At 44.8% G+C, this 21,715-nt stretch overlaps 1 protein-coding gene across 2 annotated transcripts; it reads left to right on the top strand.

Annotated features, from left to right (window-relative positions):
* Positions 1-466: 466 nt before the first annotated feature.
* On the top strand, positions 467-19,426 carry C1GALT1 (core 1 synthase, glycoprotein-N-acetylgalactosamine 3-beta-galactosyltransferase 1). Of its 2 annotated transcripts, none has more exons than XM_045007578.1 (4): positions 467-601; positions 9,832-10,071; positions 12,880-13,547; positions 18,348-19,426. In XM_045007578.1, the coding sequence occupies exons 2-4, from the start codon at positions 9,849-9,851 to the stop codon at positions 18,537-18,539; spliced, it is 1,083 nt and encodes a 360-aa protein (XP_044863513.1). In that variant the 5' UTR covers positions 467-601; positions 9,832-9,848; the 3' UTR covers positions 18,540-19,426. The 2 variants fall into 2 exon arrangements, with proteins under 2 accessions (XP_044863513.1, XP_044863512.1); XM_045007577.1 differs by lacking the exon at positions 467-601 and adding an exon at positions 2,735-2,792.
* Positions 19,427-21,715: the final 2,289 nt, after the last annotated feature.

Raw genomic sequence — 21,715 nt, 5'->3', positions numbered from 1 at the left:
CGGAGGCTAAGAGGCCGGGTGGAGGCCAGGCGGGCAGCAAGGCCAATAGCACCATTAATCCTCTGCTACTGCTGGGCCACAGAAGCTACATGGGGCTGGAGGGAAGGACGCCACCCAGCTCTGAACCAAGCCCGGGGCTCTTTGCTCCAGCCCCGGGAACCCGCCAGGTTGAGGCACGTGCTGTAGCTCCAGGCCCAGAGTCAAAGCAGCTACGTGACAGGTCTCGCCCTCTGCCTTGCCCCGCCCTGCCCGTCTGTCTCCGCCCGGCCTCCCGCCCGCCGCTACTGCTCTCGCTCACTCCCCGCCGCAGGGCGGGCGGAGCTGGGGGCGGCCCCGGGGGCCGGTCCCTGCAGCTCCCCGCGCCGCCTCCAGCCGCGCCCCGGCCGCTCGCTGCCCAATGAGCGCGACCAGGCTGGAGCCGCCCCTCCAGCCGCGCGGCGGTGACGTGAGGAGCGGCGAGGCCCCGGTCAGAGCGCGCTGAGCCGGCGCGATGGTGCCGGGGCCTGAGAGCAGCGGCTCCGCGGGCTGTTTCCCCGCCCCGCCTTCCAGCTAACGGGCGCCTGAGAGCCGGGACCCGCCCTGCGTGCGCAGGGCCGAGCCGGTAAGAGGGGAGCTGTCCCGGGGTCGGTATCGGCCTAGCCGGGGCGGGGAGGTCGGTCTGTCGGGGCAGAGCCCGGGGAGGCCCCTGCCAGCGGCGGGCGGGGGTTGGCTGAGGCGGCGGGGGCTCAGACTGTGTCTGTAACCCAGGCCCCGGCTTGGCGCGGGCAGGCACAGACCCCTGCCCTGGTAGGCAGCAGGTGCCGGGCTCGCCCCTCTCCGGCGAGCGAGAGGCGGTTTCCCGTCTTCGCTTCTCAGCGCCTGTGCGAGGAGGGCGGGCGGGCGAAGTGAATCCCCCTGGAGCCGGCAGAGTCTCACTCCTGGCTGGGAGTCCCAGCCCTTAGTATTGGTCAGGTTCCATGAAAGAGCATTAGGCATTTATGGGGAGGTGAATTTATTGCCAAGAGAAGGGTGCCAGATTTTTGGCCGGTGGAAGAGAGGTTTCTACTAAGATTTTTTTTCTAAAAAATGGAATTATGTTATCGGTGGCTATAAGCTTTTATATTTCCATAGTTGTAGGTTTTGAAAGCAGTTTTAAAATAAACGTGTCTCAAAATTACTTGCTTCTGATTCTTTGTATTTATGAATGTATTTTTGTTCAGATACCAACACTGTAGAAAGAAAATTTATCAGACTATTTTTAGGTAAATTTTTCTTCATTATCAGCTGAAACTCATTGATTCACACTAACGAGACCCACTGCAGGTGAACAAATTGTGTGAGTTAATGAGTAGGACCCTACCAGATTCATGGTCCATTTTGGTCAGTTTCACAGTCACAGGATTTTCAAAATAATAAATTTCATGATTTCAGCTATTTAAACCTGTAATTTAATGGTGATGTAATTGTAGGGATCCTGACCCAAAAAGGACTTGTGAGGTGGTTACCAGCTTATTGTAGGGGGGTTGCAGTACTGCTACCCTTATTTCTGTGCTGCTGCTGGCAGCAACACTTCCTCCAGAGTTACACAGCTGGAGAGGGGCAGATGCTGGCCAGGAGCCCAGCTCTGAAGGCAGCGCTGCCGCCAGCAGCAGCGCAGAAGAAAGGATGGCATGATATGGTATTGCCACCCTTACTTCTGCCTGCAGAGCTGGGCCCTCAGTCAGCAGCCACCGCTCTCCAGCCACCCAGTTCCGAAGGCAGTAGTGCAGAAGTAAGGGTGGCATGATATGGTATTACCATCCTTACTTCCGCACTCTGCTGGCGGGGCACTGCCTTCAGAGCTGGGCTACTAGCCAACAGCTACCACTCTCCAGCTGCCCAGTTTTGAAGGCAGTGCAGAAGTATGGGAAGCAATACTGCCCCCCCCCCTAAAATAATCTTGTGACACCCCCTCACACACACAACTCCCTTTTGGGTCAGGACCCCCAATTTGAGAAACACTGGTCTCCCCCATGAAATCTGTATAGTATAGGGGGAAAGCACACACAAGACCAGATTTCACAGTCCATGATGAGTTTTTCATGGCGGTGAATTTGATAGGACCCTATTAATGATTGAACACACATGGTGGAATTGTTTGTTTTGATGTGTAGTTTTTAATTTTAATATATTATACTTCTACGTATACAGTACTGTAGTTTCTTAAAATAATGAGATTTTTGTTAATACAAAACCTAACTACATTTTATCAAATCTTTACTTTAAAATGAGATCATTCTGTTTGTCATTGCTTTGGTGTTAGCAGCATGGCAGTATTGATCAATTTCATTCTGAAATATGCAACTCTTAAGGAGTTTTTATCTTAGGTTGTTGTAGTGTAGTTTAAAAAAAAAACAAAAAAAACCCAACATGAAGTAGAATTAACCTTAGAGAGAACCTAGTTGTGTATGTAATGTGTTTCCATTTAATTAAATGGACAGTATTTTAACTGTTGCTAATAACACTTTAATTTTATTTTTTATAAATGTAAGTAAAAATAAAATATTTCTATGCATTTATAAAATATCTAGGCTCTAGGTACCTATGCCATAATTAAAAATACACAAAATAATACAAAGGAAATAGCCACAAGCATAAATGACAATTTTAAAAATCCAGATTACTTGTGACTTTTTTTATATTCTTCATTTAGTTGTTATATTTCTTTCAGTTCAGAGAAAGGAAGTCAGTTAATTATCTTCTACTTTGCTTACAGGCCTCAATCATGTTTTGCATGGTCAGAGTCCAAAATCTTCACAGAGTTCTACTGACGGGTATGGCTGTATAGAACAGGTTGCAGAGCGGCAGCCATGCTGTGTATCACCATAGTGCTGTGTTTGGGTTTCAAACAAGGCAGGAGAATGCCTCTGTTTTTAAAAATATTTTTCCGCAATTTGAATAAATTCTGTAAATTTTTATGGATTGGGGGTTTTATAAAAGTTCATCTTTACACAACTTAAATTTTGGACCAAATTTAAGGTGACAGCCTTCCTTTAAACTGTGACACTTTTAAAACACTAAGGAGGCAGTCAGTCCCATTGACTTGCATGGGACTGCTCGCATGAGTAAAGTTATGTATGTATAAGCGTTTGCAGGAATGTTCCCAAAGTTGTAATGAGTTACAAAATTGAATATAGCCTTAGGCCACTGTAGTTTATCAGCCCTTTAACTCTTATCTTGTTTAAAGAAGAACAAGAAGTAAGGTAGCACTAGTGAGTGCAAACTGGAGACTTCTGCTACTCCACAGATTCTACACTTGTCTTGGCTTGGCTCAGCTCTACTTAATGGCTATCTGAATAAATCATTTTGCAGAGTAGTAATTAAATAAAGAATATGGGTGTGAGGGCTGGTTATTAAGTATCTGAGAGCTGATCTTTCTCTTCTTTATATAATTTGATCTGCTCTGGTTAGATACAGTAATGTAATGCAAAAAAAGTGTTTAAAAACACTTCTTCCTTTTGTTTTTCTGGCAAGTAAAAACATTTTTCACTCACTTCAAATCTTAGTATTACATAAAAATAAATTCCAAAATATAGCCTATAAATATGCATAAACAGTCTCATATACATCAATTTCTCTAAGATTGTTTAGTGTCATCACAATCAATATACAACAAACTGTTTAAATGATTGGGAGGATATTTTAAATTGTATATCAAGTGGGGGGGCTCCAGTGCTGAATTTTAAAAAAATGCTGTCCCAATACTTGCCCCTCACCCCCCTCCAAATAATACTTTTACTCTTCTGGAATGCTGCCAAAATGAACACTAGGGGTTTCCAGACATGATTGATATTTTTCAGGAACACACATAATGGAAACATTAAGAAATGGAAAATGTATTTTATGACATTTTTCTTTTAAGGCACTTACTGATGCCCAAACATAGAGTTGTTAATATTAAACTTAAATATTTGACTATAATTTAATACTAAAATAGCTTAAAATTACAAAAAAATCATTCTGAAATGATATAATGCTCCAGCAAGTAAAATTAAGGATGATTGTTAAAACAGAACACATAAATTGCATGGTAAAGAGGCAACTAATATTAGGTGTGAAAGAGGTGAAGTGTGTGTGAAAGAGGTGAAGTCCAGCAGTTGTTCCATATGAGTATGAACTTTTTTTTTTTTTTTAAGTCCTAAGTGTTGGAGGCCACACTTTATCCTGGCACTCTCATTGTCTGTCTTGCCAGTTTTGAGGCTCTCTCTGGTAGCAGATGGTGGCCATCCAGAAAGAAGCACTAGATCAGGGGTCGGCAACCTTTCAGAAGTGGTGTGCCGAGTCTTCATTTATTCACTCTAATTTAAGGTTTTGCATGCCGGTAATACATTTTAACATTTTTAGAAGGTCTCTCTATAAGTCTATAATATATAATTAAAGTATTGTTGTATGTGAAGTAAATAAGGTTTTTAAAATGTGTAAGAAGCTTCATTTAAAATTAAATTAAAATGCAAAGCTCCCTGGACCGGTGGCCAGGACCTGGGCAGTATGAGTGCCTCTGAAAATCATCTCGCATGCCGCCTTCGGCACGCTTGCCATAGGTTGCCTACCCCTGCGCTATAGCAAATATTTTAATACAATGAACAGTTGCAGTGTTAGTTTTTGTGTAAATCCTGTAAGTTTGATTATTAGAGGGCATTTAGCTCAACTCCTCTTGCCTTCTATGTTCAGATTAATAACAGATCAGATTATAATAGTAGCACTATAAATCAAGTCATTGTCTTTTCACAGCTTTAGGTCACAGAGGGTACTGTAATGTGGCTTGTACCACCCTGATATTTAAGGTGGAGATGTGATAGTAAAAATAGTTCCCAGTATAGTACTCCACCTTGATCCAAGTGAAGGTTGCCTTGATCACAGTAAAGCATCATATGTTGGGACCTATAATCTCGACATCGTACTTGTCCATATTACAGTTGAGAGCAGTTGACATTTTTATTTTGTTTAGAACTGTTTCCCCATCTAGTCGACCAAGGTACAAGGAGTTGAAGTTGCTTGTACAATATCATAGTAAATGGCTCATATAGACCCCAGTCCTTCCAAGAGTTGCACACATGCCTAACTTTATACACATGAGTAAACCCAGTGACGTCAATGGGACTATTCCAATTGTAAGCTCTCTGGGGCAGGCAGGGTCTTTGTGTGCTGTACAAACAGAGCAAATCGCAGTGGGGTCATGGTCCATAACTAGACACCCAGGCGCTAGTAATGCAAATAATAACAATAATAGTTGTGTGACAGTTTTTGCAGGATCAGGTCAGGACTTGACTTCAAGAACCATTCTGCTTCTCTAATCGATTATGTACCAAGAGTAATTATAGCCCTTCTGTAGACCAAATGTATTGCAGACAATAGAACAATCATTTTAAATGCCGCTTTACTGTAATGTAAAAAATGTGACATAGAACCACCCTTGCTGGGGAATTGCTTGATGCCATGCATTTGCTGTACAGAGTTCTACATTTGCTTGGAAGTGAGTTGCTCATCCTTACAGATTGGGCTGAGACTATAACACATTTAAAATTTTCCTTAGGTTGAAGTGAAGTCAAATCTAAGGTTCACTTCTTTAAAAAACTAGGGGGTTCCATACATTGTTGTTCTGTACACTACACTATTGCACGCAACAGGGGCTTCTTGCATTCTTCCATACCCCATCACAAGCTCTCTGTATGCCACCTTTCTATCTTCTCTGTTTCAGGTATTCCCTGTAATCCCTTCCTCATGCTAGTCACTCTGTGTCCCCTATTCCCCCTCCATTGTGTGTGTTTGGGTTTTTTAATACCTAGAACTCGCATTTGGGAGAAAAATCTTTTTTAAAGATTAGACTGTGAATTAAGGGCTGTTCAGATTGACTTGCACATTTGGATCCTCCAAGAAATTCTCAAGCATGTAGAAAAATCAGAAAACCATATATTTCTAAGAAATGGGGTGTGTGTGGGTGGGGGCTTCAAGTCTGGAGGAAGGGAGTAATGAAATCTTTCAGGGTGCCTTTACAGATCTCAAAAAGCAGAAAAATACTCAAACAATATTTTACACTGAAATTCTACACTTACATGTATGTACAAGGACTTCTACTCTAGAACATATTGAGGTTTAATCTCCCGTTGATTGTATCTAAATCCCATGCACTAATTTTAATGGGAATTACTGCATGTGGTGATACAACTGTTTGTGAATAAAAATCATCTCGCTTGCTTGCTTTTAGGATTTCTAAAACCTAATGGGTTTTTTAGACTTTAAAAGCTCTTTTCATAAAGAAATTGATATTCAAGTTAATCCTGCAAAGAATTAAGCACACGTAAATCTCTAGCTGAATTTCAGCAGAAGCTTTAAGATGTTGGTTTTGTCTTGTAAAAACTCATTTTGTGGTTCACTGCTGTTTGAGAGATTGCTTCTCTCCCTATGCGTACTGTCTCAGATGCCCAAGCTAACAACCCTCTATTTAAAATACAGTTGAACCCTGTTATGTCGCCGGCCTAGGGGTTTGCCAAAAATAGTCCAGATAACCGATGATCGAGATAAACCCCTATCCAGCCCCCCCCCGAACTCCCCTGCCCTCTCTCCAACACCCCCTCCCTGCCCCCTTACCGCGGTGCCTGCACGTGGCTGGATCCGACGAAGTGGGACGGGGACCCGGAGCCGGGCAGCCAAAGAAGCGGGACCCGGTAAGTGGGCCGGGCGGCAGGCGAAGCGGGACCGGGTAAGCGGGGCCGGGCGGCAGGCGAAGCGGGGATCGGGTAAGCAGGGCGGGCGGGCAGGCGGCAGGCGAAGCGTGGACCGGGTAAGCGGGGCCGGGCGGGCGGGGCCGGGTAGGGACCGGGTATGCGGGGGTGGGCGGGGACGGGCGGGGACCGGGTCTGCGGGGACGGGCGGCGGCGACGCGGAGCCGGGCGGGCGGCGAAGCGGGGACCGGCGAAGCGGAGCCGGGCGGGCGGCGAAGCGGGGACCGGCGAAGCGGAGCCGGGCGGGGGGGCGGCAGGCGAAGCGGGGACCGGGTATGCGGGGCCGGGCGGGCGGGGACGGGCAGGGACCGGGTATGCGGTGCCGGGCGGCGGGGACGGGCAGGGACCGGGTATGCGGTGCCGGGCGGCGGGGACGGGCAGGGACCGGGTATGCGGGGCCGTGCAGGCGGGCGGGGACGGGCAGGGACCGGGTATGCGGTGCCGGGCGGCGGGGACGGGCAGGGACCGGGTATGCGGGGCCGGGCAGGGACCGGGTATGCGGTGCTGGGCGGCGGGGACGGGCAGGGACCGGGTATGCGGGGGCGGGCGGCGAAGCGGAGCCGGCGGACGGGCGGGCGGCGAAGCGGGGACCGGCGAAGCGGATCCGGGCGGGGGGGGGCAGCAGGCGAAGCGGGGACCAGGTATGCGGGGCCGGGCGGGCGGGCGGGGACGGGCAGGGACCGGGTATGCGGTGCCGGGCGGCGGGGACGGGCAGGCGGGCGGGGACGGGCAGGGACCAGGTATGCAGGGACGGGCAGGGACCGGGTATGCGGGGCCGGGCGGGCGGGGCCGGGCAGGGGCCGGGCGGGCGGGGCCGGGCAGGGACTGGGTATGCCGGGCGGGGCCGGGCCGGGACTGGGAATGCCGGGCGGGGCTGGGCAGGGACCGGGTATGCGGGGCCGGGCAGGGACCGGGTATGCGGGGCCGGGCGGGGACCGGGTATGCGGGGCCGGGCGGGGACCGGGGCTGCGGGGCCGGGCGGGGCCGGGCGGGGGGGCCGGGCGGGGACCGGGTATGCGGGGCCGGGCGGGGACCGGGTATGCGGGGCCGGGCTGGCGGGGCCGGGCAGGGACCGGGTATGCGGGGCCGGGCGGGCGGCGAAGCGGAGCCGGCGGATGGGCGGGCGGCGAAGCGGGGACCGGCGAAGCGGAGCCGGGCGGGGGGGCGGCAGGCGAAGCGGGGACCAGGTATGCGGGGCCGGGCGGGCGGGGCCGGGCAGGGACCGGGTATGCGGGGCCGGGCGGGCGGGGACGGGCAGGGACCGGGTATGCCGGGCAGGGACCGGGTATGCGGGGCCGGGCGGGCGGGGCCGGGCAGGGACCGGGTATGCGGGGCCGGGTATGCGGGGCCGGGCAGGGACCGGGTATGCGGGGCCGGGCAGGGACCGGGTATGCGGGGCCGGGCGGGCGGGGCCGGGCAGGGACCGGGTATGCGGGGCCGGGCGGGTGGGGCCGGGCAGGGACCGGGTATGCGGGGCCGGGCGGGCGGGGACGGGCACGGGCCGGGTATGCGGGGCCGGGCGGGCGGGCCGGGCCGGGCCCGGGTATGCGGGGCCGGGCGGGCGGGGCCGGGCAGGGACCGGGTATGCGGGGGCGGGTGGCGGAGCCGGCGGGCGGGCGGCGAAGCGGAGCCGGGCGGGGGGGCGGCAGGCGAAGCGGGGACCAGGTAGGCGGGGCCGGGCGGGCGGGGACGGGCAGGGACCGGGGAGGTGGTGCCGGGCGGCGGGGCCGGGCAGGGACCGGGTATGCGGGGCCGGGCGGGGACGGGGTCTGCGGGGGCGGGCGTGGGGGCCGGGCGGGGACCGGGTATGCGGGGCCGGGCGGGGACCGGGTATGCGGGGCCGGGCGGCGGGCCGGGCGGGGACCGGGTATGCGGGGCGGGGCGGCGGGGACGGGCGGGGACCGGGTATGCGGGGCCGGGCGGCGGGGACGGGCGGGGACCGGGTATGCGGGGCCGGGCGGCGAAGCGGAGCCGGCGGACGGGCGGGCGGCGAAGCGGGGACCGGTGAAGCGGAGCCGGGCGGGGGGGCGGCAGGCGAAGCGGGGACCAGGTATGCGGGGCTGGGCGGGCGGCGAAGCGGAGCCGGGCGGACGGGCTGGCGGCGGCGAAGCGGAGCCGGGTGGGCGGGCGGCAGGCGAAGCGGGGACCAGGTATGCGGGGACGGGCAGGGACCGGGTATGCGGGGACGGGCGGCTGGGGACACGGTGGGTCGGGGACGCGGGGAGCCGGGCGGCTGGGGACGCGGGGAGCGGGCGGCTGGGGAACCGCGCGGCTGGAGAGCCGGGGAGCGGGCGGCTGGGGACACGGTGGGTCAGGGACGCGGGGAGCCGGGCTCGAGATATTAGGGTTCGGGGAATCGAGACAAGGGATGAGAAACTCATAAGACAAAGAGGGAGTTTGGCGGTTCCACTTGTAAAACCTCGACTTAATAGGGTTGGCAAGTTAACCGAGGTCGAGATAAATGGGTTCGACTGTATGAGGAAGCAGAAAGCAGGTTTTTCTGAGTGTGGGTTCCTTGACTTTAGAATTTACTTTTCATTGTCCCATCAGAGCCTGGATTTGGTGACTTTCAGGACATGCCACATCTATCTGTTTCTCGGAGGGGCTGAGGGGGGACAAGACATTGATAGAAAAATGCAGAGATAAGATCTAGTTCATTCTGGGATTGGGTGTATTTTTAGATTTTTTTTCCTATCTCTTTGACATATTATTATTTTATTATTATTACTGTTTGTGTCCTTAACTCTTGTAATATGCATACTTGTTAGGAGCAGTTGGGGAAAAATGTAACTAAAAGGGGATGCGTGTCTCTACACAAACTACTTTTTTGTCTTTCAAATGTCCTCTTCTATGTTTATATGGTATATAAAATGCTTCCCCTTCTGTATTCCTTTATATACAAAGGAATAAATATTGGTTCTAATCTTGCTGCTCTTAGTCACCCAAGACTCCAGTTCAAGTAATGGGAGTTCTGTATGAATGAGGGTTCTAGAATCAGGCTCTGAGTTTGTCACTTGACTTCTTTTTCACACTCCTCTATATGTCCCTTACTTAGCTTAGAAAAACTTAATGTTTCTTTCTTTCTTGACAGCACATTGCCTTCAGGAAATGGCCTCTTCTAAATCTTTGCTGAATCTTCTAACCTTCACATTTGGATCAACAATAGGATTTTTCGCATGTTACATGCTATTCAGCATAGTGTTGGAAAAACAGGTTGAGATCCAACCTGATATTCTTCACAATGATCCCCATGGTGAACACTTAGAAGAAACTGGAAGTGATCAGCTGGAAGGACAAATGAACTTCAATGCTGATGCTGGGCAGCATCAAGGTATTTCTATGTTTTGTACAATGTAAAAGGAGAGGAAATATTGTTCCAATTTGACATTTTTCTTTCTTCATTGCTAGGTATTTATACACTAGTTTTTCTTATTGCATGTCCACGCACACAATATAAAAGAGAGTAGATTTCCCCTCCTAAGGCATTCAATGATTGTTTGTTTTTTCTTTACTAACTTGCATTTTCTAATAAGAGTGATTTTTCAGAGAGCACAATACTTGCCAGCTGTTGCATCCAGACTTGGAAATGGAGGTAACGGTTTAAAGGTTAGCTCCCGGAGTTTCGTAAGTGGTAAACTACAACAGATATTTTTTTCTGCTCATTTGACACAATCACAGTACTTCACGGGCAGCTAGATTGCTTTTTAGTTTTACTTAAGCTAATTTAGGAGCATCTGTAATTTGTGATTAAACTTTTCAAATAAAAGTGAAACTTTAAAAGTAGCCCACTATTCTTTAAACCTGATCAGTCAAGCGATTTACGTTTTGGGAGGGGAAAAATGCTATAGACATTGGTTGTCTGAAGCATGTAGTATATAACATCATTATATAATACTTGATTCTTGAATGAAAAGTTCTGTGTAAGTTCAGAGTCCTTCACAAACATTAACTAAACCCCCTCAACCCTATGAGGCAGATAAATAGCTATTTTTCAGGTATTAAAACTGATGCATAGAAAAATTAAATGACTTGCTCAAGGTTATACAGATCTGTGACAGAAAAGAAAATAGAGCTAAAGATTTCTAGCTTTCAGCCCTTTGCTCTACCCACTAGATCTTCAGGGGGAGGTTGTTCTCTCTCCCTCCCTTCCCGCCCCCCCAGTTTCATTTTAACACTGGCAACTTATATAATGGAGTGAGGCTGGTGGTCTGAGTTTCATGGGGGAATTAGAATCATAACCAATCTCATAACCAAAAAATACATACCAGCCAATTGGTGGTGAAAAGGATAATCAGCAATCCAAAGCCATATTCATTCAGAAACAAATTAATTCTGCTGTACTTTAATTTTGTTGTTCTCAGGCACTCAAAACGAATAACCAAATTTATTTGCAATTCCATGCACTTTTTTTTTTCTTACAATGGATATATTTTGTTGGACTGATTAACTGTAAAATTTAGGGCCCAAATCTTGTCTGCAATAGGACTACTTATATGAGTAAGCTACTTACTTATGTTAGGGTTTGCAGAACCAGGCTACTAATGAGTAACTTAAAACTAAATATATTTAAATTGCAAAACACGTACAAACCTGTTTGTTCTCTGAAATGTGCACACTATTATAGTACATTATTCTAAGGAAAATTGGCCTGATCTTGTATAAAGGTAAACAGACATTTTAGGTCCCCATCCTGCAATCTGATTGGGACCTGAATAGAATCTCATTGACATAAACGTAGTTTTTTGAAGGCAGTGAGGACACTGTGGGCATGTCTGCACTACAAAATTATGTCAGCCTAAGTTACATCAGCATACAGCTGCTGCAGTAATTAAATTGATTTTGCATGTCCACATTAAGCTCCTTGTGTCAGTGTTGCGTGTCCTCAACAGGAGTTCTTGTACCAATTGTACTGTCAGCGTGAGTCATTGTGGGATGGCCTCTGAAAGCTAGTAACAGTTGATGAAAGCAACGCTGTGTCTACCCTGACACTGCTTTGACCTAATTACATTGATTTTATGCCTCTCGTGAAGGTAGAGTTATTAAGTAGGCATAGAGGGGCAGTTATGTCAGTGGGAGCACAATTTTAGTGTAGACACTTATAGTTAGGTCAACGTAAGCTGCCTTGAGTTGAACTAATTGTAGTGTAGAGCATGTCTAGGTAAGCACAGGGGTGCATCTACTTGGGTCCAGTTGCAGAATTGGTGCATGAGTTTTTAAAACTTAAACCTATTTAAACCTTAAATAGGTGTAGACTTTTCTTTGATTAGGTTGTCAGTGTATCTGGAAATGAAAAGTATTTCAGATACAGCAATGACGATTTTTATCACAGTATTGCAGAACCTATTTCTTGTCTCCTTTCCGTAAATAAAGATTTAATTTGGTTTCTGGTGACAAGTTGTCTTTTCTGGCTTACTTGCTGCTTTTAACTTGAAAACCAGTTTCAGTAGTTGGTGACAGTTGTTTTAAAATAAGTTTGTAATTAACAACATTTTAGGTATTAAAACTAAACATTTAAAAAATCTAATTTGCTCTTCACCATTAATATTTTTGTACTTAGCATGGACTGTTTCAAAAAAAAATTGACTGACTGGCTTCAAATTTTTATACTTAGTCAATTTTTTAAAAAGTTTTCATTAGCTTCGTAAGTCTACCAGAGAATTCTTTTAAATAAAATTGAGTTGAATTTTTTAAAATTCATGTAAGGTTTTGTAAAACCATGTTTGGTTTTTTTGTGAGAAGATCTTAATTAATAGTATCGCTTTTACTTCTCTTGTAAAACTAAGTAGGAATAAGTATTTGAAAATAATTAAGATGTTTTCATTCCTGAATTTAACTTCGGTCTTGCTGACCGAATTAAATACGAAGACAAATGTTGGTCACCAAATTTCAAGTAACGTAAAATGAGCTATACATGGCTTGTCTTGTATTAAATATGACAGAAAAAAGTTGTCCAAAACAGAAGCCTCATCTGATGCGCATCTATACTGGACTTCTTCCCATTCATCTCTCTGCACTTTATTAATGACTAACTAAACTTATTTTTTCTTAAGCATTATATGGTACTTTTCCATGTGTGTTACTACTTAGCAAACACGCTAACATATCATGGAATTTCTCTTCCCTCCCCACCCCCTTTTAGATGAGAACAAAAATATTGCAGAAGGACTGTATCAGAAGGTGAAAATACTTTGTTGGGTGATGACTGGGCCTCAGAACCTAGAGAAAAAAGCCAAGCATGTTAAGGCAACTTGGGCCCAGCGTTGCAATAAAATACTATTTATGAGCTCTGAGGAGAATAAAGACTTTCCAACTGTGGGACTAGAAACCAAAGAAGGCAGGGACCAGCTGTACTGGAAAACTATCAAAGCCTTCCAGTATGTACATGACCATTATTTTGACGATGCTGATTGGTTTATGAAAGCAGATGATGACACATATGTTATACTGGACAACTTGAGATGGCTTCTTTCAAAATACAATCCTGAACAACCAATATACTTTGGAAGAAGGTTTAAGCCTTATGTGAAACAGGGCTACATGAGTGGAGGAGCAGGATATGTACTGAGCAAAGAAGCTCTAAGGAGATTTGTTAATGCATTTAAAACCAACAAATGTTCTCATAGCTCTTCTATTGAAGACCTAGCACTCGGAAAATGCATGGAGAATATTAATGTAGAAGCTGGAGATTCAAGGGACACAAGTGGTAAAGAAACTTTTCATCCCTTTGTGCCAGAACATCACTTAATCAGAGGATATCTACCTAGAACATTTTGGTACTGGAATTATAATTATTATCCTCCAATAGAGGTAAGTTTTTTTTAGAAAACTTCAGAAATGTACTTCATATTTTTATATATACAGTAATTATAGGCTATTTGTCCATTATTAAAATGTTCTGGGAAAATAAAATGATTTTGCTGGGGGTGCCTGAAACAGATTTAAGGGTGAAATCATTATATATTCCATTTATAAATTAAAACTTGAAAGCAAGTACCTAATGTACCATAAGAATAAGTTAATCTGAAATTTATTTTTATTCTAATGTTGTGAAAGATGGACTGGATGCTCCAGTAGGTCTCTTCTATCTAACTCTTGTGCTGTATGGAGAACTGGTTTATCATAGGATGTTGGCTGCTTCTTGTTTCCTGTTGCTAAATCACATCAAAAGGCAGCTAAAATACATATTGTTCCTAATGTTACCTTTCCATGTCAACAATTACTGTAGCTGCAACTGGGTTATTATGCAGTCATGAATGGGAGGGAATATGTGGTCCGTGCTAGTTTGAGAATCTCTACAAAGAATTTCCTTTGTCATTTTAGAGGATACTACTTGCCTGTCAAAGTTGAGGGGAACATGAGAAGTTTGCAGTGAGTGCAAGTGGTGGAATTTAACTTTTTAGCACCTCTTTTTAAATGTAATAACCGATTTTTTTTTTGTTTAAAATCAAATTCTACCAATTTAAAACTGAAAGTGAGGTCCTTATTGTCGACCTGATTTACAGAGAAATGGAGACCCGTATCTCTCATTCTAGTCAATGAGAGCTATAGTTCTTGAAAGTAATGAGAGCTGAAGGTATTCATATCTCAGAAAATCTGGTTTGTGTATAATCTCTGCAAGAGCCTTATTAACAATCTAAAGGTAAGGAACATAGGACTGAAAAGGACCTCCTGTCACTGAGTCCAGCGCCATGCTATCACAGGCAACCCGTCATATAATCCTGTTCATAAACTTATCAAGTTCCATCTTAAAACTAGTTAGATTTGTCAATCTAACAGCAGTGGTACATTTATCTGTAAATGGAGTGGGAATTAAACTAACACTGGGTGCTTTTGAAATTGTTCCTTTTGAAGTCAATGGTGAAACTCCCATTTCATTTGGGAGCAGAATTAGGCCAACACTGAATACTTTTGAAATCCCACTTGACTCGTAACACCACCAAACCATTCTTGCTGTGTTCAAATGTAGCATGGTTGTGATGATAAAGTGATAAAATGTGCCATTTAGTAAATGGAAGAAATCTTCTGTCCCATTTTTAAGAGGCTATCTTGATAGCACTTTTAGAGTAATATAATAGGACAGTAACATACAGATGATAAAGATGAGATGCAAAAAATGACACTGGAACTTGCATTGTCCTGTCTTATTCCCAGAAGCAAATATTTCAAAAAGAGATGGTGGATATGTTGTTCAAAGCTCAGTACAGTACTGTAGCCTCAGCTGATTTAGTCCCCATCCTTGATTAAGAAGGACCCGTGGAATTATTTAAACACAGTTGCCCCCTAAACTAGTTTTGAACATGTCTAGCTGCTGTGTATAGATCCAAACTGTGTGACTAAGAATTGTGTTTAAAAAACAATATTCAGAAGACATACTTGCAACTAGTCTCAATAGTGAAATATATAAAATACGTACATATAATTACATTTAAGTCAATGGAATGGTCTCTCAGTGGAAATTGTGGAAGCAAGTTGCTTGGCATGTAAAAGTAAACTTTTTTAATGTGAGTGTTTTTATTCCGGTTTTGGTCATCTTTGGTTTTTCTGTATCTGCATACTTTTATTCAAATCTCAAGTAACTATAGTGTTGAGGGTGAGGGGAAATATCTTTATAGACGTAATTCAGGGGTTTTCAACCTTTTTTCATTTGTGAATCTCTAAAAATTTTCAATGGAGGTGCGGACCCCTTTGCAAATCTTAGACATAGTCTGTGGACCCCCAGGAGTCAAAAACCTCTGTTGTAAGTTAATATCCTTTTTTCTCTTGATAAATCTGGAAGAGAATTTCATGCATGAAACTGCAATTAAAGGAGCATCCGCTGATATCTACCAAAATAGTTTTATGGCCTTGCCAGTCCTCCTGCTGAATGTCTCATCTGGGTGTAGAAACTGGATCTGTTACCTTCAGCTTTGTGATTACTCATGTATTCATTTCTAATGAGTAAGGCTACGATTCAATCATGGGTATTTTTAGTAAAAGTCACGGATAGGTCACGGGCAATAAACAAAAAATCACGGCCCATGACCTGTCCATGACTTTTACTAAAAATACCCATGATTGAATCTTGGGGGTGAGTGTGGGGAGCCACATGGGCCTGTGGCAGCAAGTGTTGGGGGAGGGCCCACTGGGGCAGGGCCACTGCCAGGAGCCACCAGCTGTGGCTGCTCCCGCCACCCTTGGGACCGCTGCTCAGGCGTTCCCTGGGGCCAGTCACATCGGCCGCTGCTCAGGCGTTCCCTGGGGCCAGCTGCCAGGGGCTGTCAAAGCAGCAGTTGGTGCAGCTGACCCTGGGCCTCTCCATCAGCAGCCAGTGTAGCTGCCTGAGCAACTGCCTGGGGCCAGCTGCTTGGGCGGACCTGGGGTCAGCTACACTGGCCACTGCAGAAGTGCAGGAAGTCACGGAATCCATGACTTCCCCCACCTCCATGACAGACACGGAACCCTACTAATGAGCAGAGCTGCTAAGTTGTAAAACTTGTGTTTTTTATAGGTGAGATGTGCAAGTATTTTCAAAAGCCTTGTTTCATGTAATGTGTAATGCATTAGATTTGATTTGTATATCGGAGATATGGCCAGCAGCCATACCACATCAAGTTGTTACCTCATATCTTACTAGCTAAATGGGGATGGGTTTGGATAAACTTCCAAGGAACATGTAGATGCTGTAGGAAGTGGTTCTGGTGATTTAATAAGTAGCACTCTTGCTACTTTAGCAGCATTGAGCCAGTAAACATAGCATGCTATCTGAAGGCACTTTGGAGGTGCTATTTTGGGATTATATATAAAACCTAGGTCCTGACTATCAATATTTTAACAATAAAACAGTGAAACTCCTAATAGTATTTTTTTAAAGAACTGGTTAGCATTTATAATTAAAGGTGTGGTGTGATCTGTAGGAATGACCATATGATTGGTTCTGAGGTTTAATATTAGCCCTGCCACTGATTCTCACTAGATCTTGGGCAAATTTCTGTGTTTTTTCTGCCTCCATTTCTCCATTTTTGTAGAATTGGGGGCAATACTATCCGCATCACCTGAGGGGGGAGCAGGACTAATTAGTTGTGTTTTTATACAGCATTTTAAACTATATTGTATAAGGGGAGACTTCTCACAGACACAACAGGGAGTGAGACATCTAACTCCCTCCTGTGTTATTGAAAATCTCTCCCTAAATCACTAAGTGCTAAATTTTATTAGGCTTGAACCTCTGGTTAAAAACTAGTCTTAATCATTTTATTTTGTTTGCTTTAAGTGCTCCCTGTTAAAGGACCCAGTCTTTCATGCACTTTGCACATTGCCCTATCAAAATCATTTGGAGTTCTGCTGGTGAATGATTTGTAGAACTGGCCTAAACTATTAGTGTTTCAGTTGCAAATGAGTGAAAGCTGCCTGAAAAGTGCTTTGGATTGAAAGGTGTCAATAAATTCTATACTTTTATTTCTGTAAATCTCCATATGGAGTGAATATTTTGACATGTTCTTCATATTCCCTCTTACGTTTTACATGCTGCAGTTTACTTGCTGCTTGAACTGGTTTTCCATTGTTTGAAGAATACCTGTTTCTTTCAAACTCTTGAACCTTGACGTTTAACCCTAGTGGGAGGCAGACTTTGTTTCTACTTCCTTTTATTTGGCCTCTGTAACCATTACAGTATGCTCACATACTCATCTCCCATGCTGAGTTTAAGGATAGTCATTTCCTCACAGTAGGGTCTCGTTAACTAGCTTTGATTCTTTTTTTTAAATTTCGGTGTCATGTTTTTCGTATCACTTTTTTTTGTGTGCACAGTCTTTCCAGTGAGAGTTTGACTAATTTGAATTAAGGCTGGTCAAAATGTAGGATGTAATTTGTAGAAACGACAACCCACTTCTTTTCTTCAAAATTTTGAAAATGTAATTGAAATTGCAAATTTTGGGGGGAAAAATTGAGCAGCTTGAGTTTAAACAGTGTGGTGGAAAAATGAGAGATTTAAGAAATTCGAAGGGTTATCCATTGCTGCTCACTATTTATGTCCAAGCAGAAATCTATCAGAGTACCTTGCTAGCACCAGGTCTTTAAACAAAGTCCTTTAGCTGTTTTGGCTATTTCTGGCAAGGAAGGATACTTGCAATTGAATTAGAAACATGGGAAACCAAGCTGAAGGTGTCCTGGAGAATAGGTGAAGAAAACTGAAGGTGAGGAAAAGTGGATGGGGAGAAACATGGGTGAAGATTCTGGGAAGCGGAGTCCATACAGATCAGTTACTGCCCAACATGTTAGTGAGTTTTAGAAATTACACCCTGGTGTGCTCTCTTGTACACCAGCCATGCTCTTTGTCATGTTGTCTCAGAAACTATCTAAAGCGCATCAAGCATTCCTGAAAGATGTTAATTTCCATTTGTAGATGATGATCAAGCAAAATTGTATACCAGGATCTGAGTACTTTATTCCTGCCAAATTTAGGCTTTGAAATGTGTGAATTATTGATAAAGGTGAATTGTATGATAAAGTGAAGCCAAATATGTATTATTTACACTTTAGAGTGAATTATTTTTAACATTTTAAGCACGTTTTGAAATGTCCGCTGAGTCTGTTTTGTTTGTTTTTTCTTCTCCCCCGCCCCATTTTTAGGGTCCTGAATGCTGCTCTGATCTGGCAATTTCATTCCACTATGTTGATTCCACAACCATGTATCAGTTGGAATACTTGATTTATCATCTCCGACCATATGGTTACCTGTACAGGTACAATCCTGACTCACTCAAGAATCTAGAAGAGCAAATCAAAAGTAAAGCAGTGGATAATGATGCAGAAAGCTCCTGAAACTGAATCAGACTTCTTCTCAATAATAAGATGTGGAACAGTGCACTGAAAGAAGTATCATGGAGTGAAAAGCAGCTACATCTAGCTCAGACTGGACTCTGGAATTGCTAGTACTGTAGTAATTCTTTTGAATTTTAAAAGTTCTATGTTGAGGGTCTTCCTCTTTGACTGCAAATTACAGGTTTCATTGTGCAGTTCTTATTCATGGGGATAGTGGGACTTTTCCCATGTTGAGATTGCAGAATCAGGCCCTAAAGCTTTTATGTGATCTGTGAAATCTATTGAGGTGGCTTTGTTACAAATTCTTCATGGTTATATTATTGTATTAAAACAAATGGATGGTGGTGAGGTTCAAGCACGATTATACAGTATTTTCTAGTCATTATTTTTCTTTTTGCCCTAGTTTCCATTATTTTGGGTAAGTACTATGTTGGAGATCTTGGGCTACATCGGTCCATCAGTTTGAGATGGTGATAATACTGGAGAAATTTGACATGAAGTAACTTGGCAGAAAAGAGAGAAAAATAAGTCTTCAAAACCACTCCTGCCTTAAAAACAGACTTTAAACTATTTGGTGTAATTAGTAATATTCTGCCTATTTAATGTTGAAATGTTTGTTTACTTCCCGAATGAAATGAACTTGTTACTCTTGGCCTCATCATAAACTTCCCCCAAGATACTATCTGTTCCACAAAACCCCCACCCAGTTGGTGAAAAGCCCAGGAATAGCAAAGCTATACATCTTGGAGTATGTTGAAGATGTGTGGAAACTTGCATACCTGCCTACTCTATGCCTCTTGGTGTGCCCCTTCAAGCAAGGAGTAACAAAATTCATCCAAAAGCTTTTTAATGTACATATGATAGAAATAAACCCCTTGCAAGTGCAATTTCCTCCCCTTGTATTCATTCTATAAGCCAAAAAAATGTTTGCGTGATAACACTACAGTCATACAATAAATACTTGTTGTAGACAGCCAGGCATTTATGCACTAGCGTACAGTAATTTCCAGATTCACTTAGTGTTACTATTACTTTATTTCTATTTAATTTACACATGGCTTTACTGTAGGGTTTTTTTGGGGGGGGGAGGAGGCATGTTCTTTGTTTATGGAAGTGATCTGGCACCCAAAAAAGTACTACACCTCTACTCCGATATAACGCAACCCCATATAACACAAATTTGGATATAACACGGTAAAGCAGTGCTCCGGGGCGGGGCGGGGCTGCATGCTCCAGCGGATCAAAGCAAGTTCGATACAACGTGGTTTCACCTATAACGTGGTTAGATTTTTTTGGTTCCCGAGGACAGCGTTATATCAGGGTAGAGGTGTATTTTAAATCACAGTGTAGGGTCTCTTCTTATGATTTTTTTGAATGTTCCCTACAAATTCAGTTTTATTTGGCTCCAGTATGTAATTCCACCTCCCTCTGAGGGTTTTTTCTGGTTTATAGTGTGGCTTTTTTCTCTGCCTTCAGTTTAAGATTTTCATGTATCATTTTAAATGCTCTTTTATTGTCTGTCTTGTGAATGTGTTGTACAGTTATTCAGGTAAGCCAACCTGAATGCAAGGACCCTTTCAGAAAGTGCATTTATTTCATCCACTGTGTGGCTATGGGGAGTAGCTCTATGCCTAATTAGCTAAAAAGGATCCACTTGTTATCTGTGAGACTGACACAGATTATCAGTATATTAAAATGCAATCAGAGGTTACACCAACTATAGATTTTTGCTCTTGTGATCAATATAGCATATACATCATTAGTCCAATTTTGTGTTCTGCCTAGCTTGACACATTGGCTGTCTTTGGTCCTCAGTTTCACAAAAGCCTCTTTATCACTTTTTTGCTGGTTTTCATCTTGATCATATTGGTGAGTTTGGCCAAAACCTTAATTCCCTTAGCCAGTGTTTTGATGAGGTAATATTTACTAAAATGGTTACCACTGTTCTCCTGAGGATGTTACTAGAAGATTTTGAGAGACTCTGGATTAGTATGTCTGACTTTGAGAGACACTAAACATTATTTGCCAACAAACATCATGACTGACATCTGTTTTCTTCTGTTCTGTCTTGTGACATGATGCCAATAACCACAGTATCTCATGAATGTGAAGTAAACATAGCCACGTTTGCAGCTTCTCAGTGTCTGAACATGGGATGTATTTATATTCTCTAGTACCACTGATGTTACCATATAGTGACTGTTTAGTTATGAAATATTTAGATTTAAATATGAAATAATGAGTATTTTTCACTAACAGGATTGCTCACGCATAGGCTGGAAGGGGTAGGAGCTTTAATGTGTGCTGTGAATTGACCTATAGAACTCTTTAAAGTTTGAACCTGTTAGATGATTGAAAAGCTGTGCTTTTTATGAGAGATTATGCTGATGCTGGTCCAGAGGAGAATATTTATCATTTGTGTTTCAGCTGAACTGTAGAAGGTGATTAAGCTTAGCAAGGTATTTCCAGTTACTAATTAGACTAACATTAGGTCAGATATCAGAAACAGCCAATAAGATTGCTAAATCAATAGGTTAAAGCACTGACAGCTATACTGATTAATATATTGTTCAGATTCTTGGCTAAAGCATTTTCATAACAGCTGATGGCATTTAATCTAAATTTAACAAGTTGATGGTTTTGATTTAAAATGCTGTATACTCAGCCAATGTAAAAGACCTACTGAATGGCAAATCTATAGTCCCTCACCCTCCTTCAGCGTTACCCATTGACCTGTAACAAAAAAGGAACTTCTCAGCTTGTGGTGTAGGCAGCCAATGTTGTAGTGAATTGGGTAGGCTGTGTCTGAGAAATGCAAATACCCTTCTCCACTAAAGTGTTAGCAAAGATACTTCAGAAAGCATTTAGTACAGGGGTGGGCAAACTACACCCTAGGAGCCACATCCGGCCCTTCAGACATTTTAATCCAGCCCTCGAGAACCTGCTGGGGAGCAGGGTTCGGGGCTTGCCCCACTCCGCGCATGCCATGGCTCTGCATGGCTCCCGGAAGCAGCAGCATGTCCCCTCTCTGGCTCCTATGCATAGGGGCAGCCAGGGGGCTCCACATGCTGCCCCTGCCCCAAGGGCCACCCCTGCAGCTCCCATTGGCCGGGAACCGCAGCCATTAGTGCTGCAGGGGCGGTGCCTGTGGACGGGGCAGCCTGCAGAGCCGCCTG

This window comes from Mauremys mutica, chromosome 2 (assembly GCF_020497125.1).
Source record: "Mauremys mutica isolate MM-2020 ecotype Southern chromosome 2, ASM2049712v1, whole genome shotgun sequence".
NCBI classification, from domain to species: Eukaryota; Metazoa; Chordata; order Testudines; family Geoemydidae; genus Mauremys; species Mauremys mutica.
This window is presented reverse-complemented; position numbering and strand designations above follow the sequence as displayed.

Coding starts and splice junctions, on each gene's coding strand:
- C1GALT1 (XM_045007577.1), top strand. CDS start 2,744: ATGTTTTGCATGGTCAGAGTCCAAAATCTTCACAGAGTTCTACTGACG. Junction 10,072..12,879: donor TGATGCTGGGCAGCATCAAG/GTATTTCTATGT, acceptor ACCCCCTTTTAG/ATGAGAACAAAAATATTGCA. Junction 13,548..18,347: donor ATTATTATCCTCCAATAGAG/GTAAGTTTTTTT, acceptor CCCCATTTTTAG/GGTCCTGAATGCTGCTCTGA.